Genomic DNA, 9,521 nt, shown 5'->3' with positions numbered 1-9,521 from the left:
CACCAGCTCTACCAGGCTCCCTCGCCCCTCTGGCGTCGCCTTAGTTAGATGCCACCCTGGTTCTACCTCTGGATTACTGGCTGCCGGTTGCACCTCTGCCTTCCATCCCTTCAGCTCCACCGGGCTACGCCTTTCCTCCGGCTCCAACGTTGTGTTCCGGATCCCCATCTCCACCTCGGTCCCATGAGCCATCAGCTCCGCCTTGCCCCTCCGAAACATTAGTGTCATCCAGGCTCTGTGTCTCCACGACTCCGTCTGGGTCTCTATCATGGCTGGCTTCATCGCAGGAGATCGTTCCCCAGGATAAATCATCCAAATCTCCACCATGGCTCCTCCATCCTGTACAGTATGCTGACTGTGGTCTGGGTACCCATCTAGATTCTCGTACTCCAGACTTCCCCCTGGCTCCTCCCACCCTCCTCTCCCCCATGGACTTATTTTTTGGATTTGCTCCTCTTCTGTTCCTCAACCTCCTCCAGAACCTCCTTCCTCCCTCCTCTGTTGCACTGTCTACAACACAAGGATGCGTCTTCTCGGGAGGGGGTGATCTGTCACATGTATGGTCTTTGTATTGTTGGTTTTGTCATCAGTGTCTTGTTTAACCCAGTTTCCAAGTGTGTGATTATTTTATTCAATTGACCTGTCGTCTAATTAATTTGCTTATTAGTGTTCGTTTGGTTTAGTCAGTATATATAGTCCTTGTTTCCTGAGTTCAAGTGTCCTGTCTTAACATAGTGTTTGTGAAGTGTTCCAAGCCTGTTTCTCTGTATTGCCCCGAGTTATCTGGATTAAAAACTGTTCTCTTTATTATTTCGTCTTCGTGAGTACTCTGAGGAGGTTCCAGACGTTCTAGGCTTATAATAATAATAATGCAAATGAACAAACAAGTGAATATGAACACGAGTATATTCAAGAAAAAGACAGCATATCTTAGTTCTGTGAGCTAGAAATTCACATTCTTAAACATGAAATGAAATGAATAAATAGGAATCTTACTAACATTAAATCATATTGTTAAATTACCAGTAATAACACATGATACTTGTTTGTAATATTCAGTACAGAATATACTACTTAACCCCCTGAGGTCGGCAATCACGCCGGCGTGATCTGCTCGTTTTTTTTTTTATCAGTGCAAAATACTCTGTTGATTTTGATTTTACATACTTGTGTTGTACATCATTCAAAGCTGTTAAATGTCTTCTTTTATTTGTGTACACTCATAATAAAAACAAAATGTTGTGTTTTCCGTAAAACAAAGAAAATAAACATGATGCGCGTTCTGCCGTCTCTCTCAATGTGAAACTCATTCTGAAACGCGACAGAAAATGACCTGTTACTCAGCGAATGTTTGTCACACAGACTTAAAACGCATGTCTATACAACGCTTGGAATCTCTATTTTTAAAGTATGTAAATTATATAAAAAACAAATATATTTTTAAGTAATCCATACGAAAGCAGCGGCATGTACAGTTTCTCAAACGCGTCCTAATTAACTATAATGTGACCACACCCACGCGCGCGCGCACGAGCGATTGACATGCAAATGATCCATGCGGAGAAACGCAGACCTGTAAACGCCCTCATCACCTCAAAACAAAGAAGCAGAGACTTCGTAACTTACTCCTCTCTGCTTTCATCGAGTTTGGACGAATGTAAGCTGTGCTGTGCTGTGCTGTTTACCTTGAATTTACCTCGGATTTACCTCAGAAGAACGCGATTTGAAGATGAGACGATTTTTAAGGTAAGACATGTTAAACTGGTCGTGCCAGATTAAAATGTATGTTATGAAATGAGTTTGGAGTAAAAACATGAACTAAGCCTAATGTCATATATGTAGCCTACATGTAGGGGTATATATAGACAGAAACATGAAATGTGAACTGGTAGGCAACCTTTCAGTGCTTGTATACATGTTCGACACGAGGATGTTTTTATATTCTATAATAAAACACAGCATGGTAAAAGTAGGCTAATATATATATATATATATATATATATATATATATATATATACATATATATATATATGTGTGTGTGTGTGTGTATTCTGTACATTTTAAAAAGCTATTTTAACCTGAAAAATCTAAAATGTATTCCCCAAATTGTGCAGCATAATTTCTCTTGATATCAGCATGTTCACAGCTGTTTTGTTGTTGTTGTTTTTAGAGGAACAAGATGCCACTGAATAAGTCCTGCTGACTTCAACATTCACATAAGTCTCCATACATGAACATGCTAAAGTGAAAAATCAAACACCATGGAAATGAAAGGTATGTACTATGTTTCAGGAATGGCACAAAGGTGTGTGACAGTTCAAGTCTCTGTCTTTAGTTCAGTGTGTTAAATAATGTGTTTTTTTTTTGTCATTTGTGTATCTTTGGATTATGTTGTGTTGTAAATAAATTAAAAACAATCAAAAAGCCATTCTTTTTTAAATCTCCTCATTCTTTGTGCAAGGTTGCTCAGAATGATAGGGCCTGATAGCTCCTAATAGGGCCGTTAGGGGAGGTTCTTTGTCTTTCTCAGGTGAGAAAAGCTTACATATTAATGAGCTCCCGCATAAGGCTTTTTCACACAAAACACGTCGTAAAATTTTTAAATCAATATATTGTCTTCTCTGAATGAGCAGTCAGGGTGATTTTCACATAGTTTTGAAGCAAATATTCTAGGCTACGTCATACAATTTTCAAAAGTCTTATGAAGAAATAATCGGTATGGATTTCATGAGCTTATTTCAGTGACAATTGTTTTTTGTTTTTTCACAAACCACGCATAAATGTTATTATCTCAAAACTACAAACTTTTATATACTTGCTGCTGATATATTATTGTAGCAGAGTTTGTGCTGAATACAGTGTAATCAGACTTTAGCCATGAAAATGTCACAAGTAACAGAAATAAGCACAAATGTCAGAGCATGTCAGAACACCTCCAGGGCCCAGAAAACAGCTCAGACCCCAGAGGGTTAAATATACTTACTTCTCTCTAGCAAGGCTCTTGGATGTAATCTACCTAAATAAATGTAAAGAAAGATTGTAAACAGATATGCTTATGTGGAATTTAAAAGCAAAAAAGACATGGGCTGCATAAATAGGCTGTTTACTTGCTGCCTGCAGAGTGTCAACACTGTAAATGCAGCTGGTTCGGTGATGTTTTTCTTCCATAGGCAGCTATAACAGTAGTGCAGTCAGTAGATCTGTGTAAAAGGGCCGCTTGTTGAATTTTTGCTCTGCCAGGTTTTGCATTTGAATTTGCTGCTAACCTCACTTAAAGAGCCAGAGAATTACATTGCTTATACAGATGAATAAATACTGAAATTTTAGAAGCACTTTGATGCATTTAAAAAAAAAAAAAAAACATATGACAACAAAATCACAAGCTTCTTCTTTATCACACAATATAAACAAGAACAAGATCAAAATGATTTACTGTATAGCATACTTAGAAATATATATATATATATATATATATATATATATATATATATATATATATATATACATAATAGGATTTAAGCATTCCAGAGCTATTCAATGCAGTTTTCATGTCAGTTGCGGTTATATGGTTTTAATATTATTCCAGTATTGGTGGGAGCCCAAAAACAAGGGCCGGCCTGTGACGGTGACAGGATCCTGGCCATTGTTGAAATGGAAAAGCTCAGTTTTCTCAGCTGACAGTTTTGCAGGGATTACAAGGAGCTCCGTCTTCACATGTTTGAGCTCCTTCGTCCAAACCGAGATGTCTGAAAGGCAGGGAGAGAAACGAAAGCTGCAGTAATCAGGTTTAAATGACAGACAGAACTGAATATCATTTGCATAGCAGTGTTAATAGAAGCCATGTGCCTTTATGATCGTGTCTAGAGAGGTTGTGTATTTCTCTATGTACACATTTACTCTAGATTATTCTTTTAATTAATTAGGAGCACTTTCCTTTCAATAGAAAACAGTATAATGGATACTTTACACTCCAATGATGCCATGAGAATGGACACATAAATGGCGGGGAACAGTAGCACGGCTGATGTCAGAGGGCATGTGTTGTATGCCCAGATTGTATTCATATTACATATGAAACATACTTTATCAGTAGAACTTCTTCATCAAATGTAGTACCTACACTGAAAGTAGTAGGTCTATGACTAGCATGACTGCTGTTATGCAGCATGTGGCAGCTGTTGATCAGCTATTCTTAAGATCTGTGGGTAAAGAGTTTCTGCAAGATTCAGCATGTGGCATTCAACACAAAGAAAGCACTGCGACTGTGACCCTTTAACCAGCTTTAAGAGGAGCTCCGATGCTTTCAAAATAACTTTTCTGGTAACAAGCTACTGTTTCCAATGATTAGTGGTGTAGCGCAAAGATCACTGTTTTTAATGTCACATTGGTGTTACTTTTACTGCAGAGCGAGTGGAGGTTAACAAGTGTCAGCTCTGTCTCGTATGTAGGCTGGTGCTGGAAAGTCTTCCTTCTCTCATACGTTTAGAAAGTTTGATTCATTTCAGTGAATCAGTTCGTCCTAAATGTCTCTTTCTCTCTTATAAACAGTGTTAAAAAGTCTGATTCATTCTAGTTTCGTCCTAAGTCAACCAGTTTCTGTTGGCCTATTGTCTTCAACTCAGTCATATAAATAATGGAGTAATTATCTAGTTCATATATAATATAAATACATATAAACATTCATTGATAGATAGATAGATAGATAGATAGATAGTATTAATGTATCTTTAAGTTTGATGTTGTCAACCTCATTGATATTGTTCATTCAAAAAACCTATACTGATATAATTATAAATAATAAATACAGCTGCAAGCAGCAATTATCGGGGCCAAGCAGAATAAGACGACAAGACATGTCTGAAAGTGTCAGACCAACTGCAACAATGAGCAATTAAAGACATTTAAAGAGGTTTTTTGGCGAAATGGCTGAAAAAGCACATAAACAGTAATAAAAAATATGATTGAATTGATTATCACTTTCGACCAATAGGTTGCGCAGTTACAAAACTAATGTGATGTGGTCAGAGTGAAGTGACAATCACACATACAAAGTTTGGTGTCAATATGTCAAGGCATTGCAGAGATAAAGCCTGAATAGTCCTTTTGGCATCATACCTCAACTTTGCTGCTGCGCTATACAAAAACGGTTTTGTCTATCGACACGAAATCCATAACGTTTAGTCAGCACAGTCTGGAGATGATACGATTCGATTTTGGTGATAATCGGACAAACGGTCTAGGAGGAGTTCGAAAAAGTAGGTTTTGAATGTAAATCAAGATGGCGGACAGAAAGTTCGGCCAAATAAGGTAAACTTGGTATCTATGTTCTCGGCTTGACCCAAGGAATCTATTAAGACCAGTGGCATTACAATAGGCAGATTTTTTCAAAAGTTATTAGCATTTTTGGAAATTTTGTTATAACTTTTGACCAGTGGCGCTGTCTCGAAATATTCTGGGTACCTTCAGGGGATGGTGCTGATGGCACATTCTGAGTTTCGTAATATTACACCAATGCATTTGTTTAGTATAGCATTTTATTTCACAAAACTGTATTGAAGTCAATGGGAATTTCATGTTTTGTTCTGTTATAGCGCCACCAAGAGGCTCAGTCAAACCATTTTTTTTATGTGTCCTCAGAGTGAGCCCATGCATATGTGTGTCAATTTTGGTGAAAATATCTCAATTCGCTTCAGAGTTATAGACATTTATATAAAAAAACACGTAAAAAATGACTGACACATGACTTTGATTGGATTTTACTACCCCTTACTATCAATATTTTCGCATTTGGGCATTGGTGTTTAGCTATCGACCTATGTTTCCAAACTTCTGACGGTGGTTTAGTCTCAATAGGACTAGCGGTTTCGATGATATCGCCAAATGTTTTTTAAGCGCTAAATCGCAACGCTACACAAACCGTAAGGCGAAAACCAGCATGTTTGGTATCGTTGGACTCGGCAACGATTCAGGAGTCTAATGGGATGAGTTTCGTGAAAATAAGTCGATCACACCCAAAGTTATAAGCATTTAAAAAAAAATAATTCACCACTAGGTGGCGCTGTTTCGAAACTTCTCACGCTCCTTCAGGACATCGTGCTGATGACCCATACCAAGTTTCGTAACAATTCGTTCATGCATTCTTAAAATACAGCATTTTGGCACAAAATTCAAAATGGCCGATATGGTCAAATTGGATATCAGTCGAATTGGCATGTTGCCCTGAATCTAACAAGACCAATTTTATGATTTTTGGACAAACTGTTCAGAAGTTATAAGCAAAAATAGCCATTTTTCATATCTCCGGACCAGTAGGTGGCACTGCGCCGAAACGCAGCATGTTGCCTCAGGTCATGCTTGTGAGTACATGTACCAAGTTTGGTCTGAATACGATAAACTGTTGTGGAGATACAGCCTTACGTCTGTTTTTGCAAGCACTACGTCAAATTTATTCGTGGGTTTTTCAAAAACGGTTAAGCGAATCAACTTGAATTCCATAACTTTTTGTCGGAATGGTCTGGAGATGGTCTGGTTCAACTTTCATGAAAATCGGAACAACGGCCTAGAAGGAGGTCGAATCGTCTTGAGCTAAGGAATCAGATGAAAAAAGAATTTTGTTTCTAGCCCTTGTGGTTCAAAAGTTATTAGCATAAACATGAGTGCAACTTTGGACAGTTGGTGGCGCTAGAGGGATTGGTTTTAAGACACCAAATTTGCTATGGTGACAGTTCAGAGTGTCCTCTATCAGTGTGCCAAATTTCATAACTTTCCCGCAAGCGGTTCTATGGGCTGCCATAGACTCCCAGAGCGGAAGAAGAAGCGGAAGAATAATAAGAACGGGAACAGATACAATAGGTGCCTCCGCACCTTCGGTGCTTGGCCCCTAATAATAAGAACGGGAACAGATACAATAGGTGCCTCCGCACCTTCGGTGCTTGGCCCCTAATAATATAATAGAAGCATAGAAGTCCACCCTATTGCACCAAGATCCACCCACTTGGAGATTTCTGGTCTTGCCACTGAAACCTTATGACTCTTTCACTTCACTTGTTTTTATATTCAAATCTAGTCACAGTCATTGTGGCCCTGTATCAACACATTTATGCATTTGATAAACACTTATATCCAAAGCAGCTTACACTGATTTCAAGGTACAGTATGGGCCTACATTTTGTCACTTAACCTATTCCCTTGGAATCATAGCATAGTTAATGCCAAGCTCTACTGTATGAGCTAAAGAACACTCCACAACAAACTGGCAGAAGAGAGATCACACAAGTAAATTAAAAAGGCAACTAAACAAGGCAGAACAGGTGAGGAAAATAATCTGGAATAGACAGAAATGGCAGGATCAAGAAACTATGCTCTAAACACAAAACAAAAGACTAAAACAAGAGTTATTGGCAAGGAAAACAAAACCAAAGAGATAAGAGCATAATACAACCAGGAGACAAGGACAGTGGTGTCAGGATTCTCTCACAAATAACAAAAAATTTGCCTACAGTGGTGACAGAATCATGAGAGTTTCTGGTAACACTTTATTTTACAGTGTCATTGTTACATATGTTTCATGTACTTACCATAGTAATAACAGTAAATTGTGCATAATTACATGCAACTAAACCTCAATCAAACCCTAATCCTACCCTAGCCCAATAGGTAAGTACATGCTATTAATTAATATTACTCAGTACTTAAATGAATAATTACACTTTACCTTAAAATAAAGTGTAACCGAGTTTCTTTATGATATTAAAGTAATTTCATGATATCTAAGACCCAAAACATTCAGTACATGCATGTTAATGATGCTGTGGCACACTTGGACACTTACCATTTGGAAAGAAGGCTGTAGATCAACAGAGCAGTAATGTAAAATTACAGTTTCTCTTCAGAACAAACCAAAATGTAAAACATTTTGTTTCTATTTCAATGGTTTTCTTTTCTTTTTGCATGTATTGCAGGTCTCCGCTAGCAGGCAGAAGCAGCGAGAAGGGATGGTGCCGGCGGAGAGGAGGCAGTTCTGTAGCTGGCCGTGTAAGTGTGGTGTTCGGCAGCCATGTGCCCCTGGTTTCAGCTCCATCTTGGACGGCTGCGGCTGCTGCAAAACCTGTGCACGGCAGATTGGGGAATCATGCAACGAGAGGGACGTCTGTGATCCTCACAAGAGCATGTACTGTGACTTTTCCAAAGACCAGCCGCGTTATGAGGTTGGCATCTGTGCTTGTGAGTGAACGTTTTATGGAAAAACCTGTGTGTTTGTTACAACATTACAGCATTTTAAAAATAAGATATATTTATTTGAGATGCTAAATTGTTTTCAGAGAATAAAGCTGCGTAATACAGAGCCCCGCACATGATATTCAGGGAAAAAATATTGTGGCCTCAAATTAAGAATTAATTTCCTTGACTAAGTGACCACATTCAGTTGATTTGTAAATCGTGGCGACTTTGCCTTAAAGGATTAGTTAACTTCATATTTAAAATTTACTGAGAATTTACATGAATTCTTCCCCCACGTGAATTAAAGTTTTTGAGGAAAACATTCCAGGATTTTTCTCCATATAGTGGACTTCCAATGGGAACCAATGGGTTGAAGGTCCAAATTGCAGTTTGAATGCAGCTTCAAAGGCTCTACATGATCCCAGACGAGGAATAAGGGATTTAGCGCCAAACCATCTGTCATTTAAAAAAAAAAAAAAAAATTTTTTTTTTATATATATATATATATATATATACTTTTTAACCACAAATGCTCGTCTTGCACTTACTGTGATGCGCCACACATTACGTAATCGCGTTGAAGGGTCACGCGTGACGTAGGCGGAAGAACAGACCGAGGGCCCTATCTTACACACGGCGCAATGCAGCACCATCAATCAATCAATCAATCAATCAATCAAATTTTATTTATATAGCGCCTTACAACAACCTAAAAGGTGCCCAGGGCGCTTTCCAATATAAAAACAAGAAACACAGCAGACAGCAATAAATAAAAGCACAAATATACATAAAAACAGCAATCGAGTCAGTGGCTACATATCGAAAGCTTGTCTAAAAAGATGTGTCTTCAATTTCGATTTAAAAACACACAACTCAGTGATGCTTCGCAGCTGTCCTGGAAGTGCGTTCCACAGCTTTGGGCCCTGAACGGCAAATGACCGGCCGCCAAACTTTTTGTACTTGAACTTGGGTGTGACCAGCCTGGTGTGTTCAGAGGAGCGCAGAGTTCTGGCTGGTTGGTGGACCATTACCAATTCCGTAAGGTAAACAGGGGCCAGACCATTGATGGCCTTAAACACAAACATCAGGATCTTAAACTCCACCCTGAACCGCACTGGGAGCCAGTGGAGAGAGCGGAGGACTGGGCTGATATGAGAGCGTTTGGAGGTATTGGAGAGGAGACGTGCTGCAGCGTTTTGTACCAGTTGAAGCCGATTGAGGAGTGATTGATTTAGTCCAGTATAGAGGGCATTACAGTAGTCAATCCGCGAGCTGATGAAGGCATGGACAGCTTTTTCAA

At 38.8% G+C, this 9,521-nt stretch overlaps 2 protein-coding genes across 2 annotated transcripts in view; one reads left to right on the top strand and one right to left on the bottom strand.

The window, feature by feature from the left end:
- Positions 1–428: 428 nt before the first annotated feature.
- Positions 429–9,521, top strand: part of ccn6 (cellular communication network factor 6) — a gene marked incomplete at its 5' end in the record, with an annotated part of 15,570 nt that continues 6,477 nt past the window's right edge. Inside the window, 3 exons of the mRNA XM_079888692.1 lie at positions 429–557; positions 7,963–8,228; positions 9,216–9,404. Of these exons, the coding sequence (XP_079744818.1) occupies positions 429–557; positions 7,963–8,228; positions 9,216–9,404 (584 nt within the window). The remainder of the gene's footprint in view (positions 558–7,962; positions 8,229–9,215; positions 9,405–9,521) is intronic.
- Positions 3,599–9,521, bottom strand: part of tube1 (tubulin, epsilon 1) — a 204,035-nt gene continuing 198,112 nt past the window's right edge. The window contains exon 13 of the mRNA XM_079887751.1: positions 3,599–3,747. The gene's annotated coding sequence lies outside the window, so the exon portion shown is untranslated. The remainder of the gene's footprint in view (positions 3,748–9,521) is intronic.

Source organism: Squalius cephalus, assembly GCF_949319135.1.
Source record: "Squalius cephalus genome assembly, chromosome: 12".
Lineage (NCBI taxonomy): Eukaryota > Metazoa > Chordata > Actinopteri > Cypriniformes > Leuciscidae > Squalius > Squalius cephalus.
Note: the sequence above shows the minus strand (reverse complement) of the source record. Positions and strands in the feature narration are given on the sequence as shown.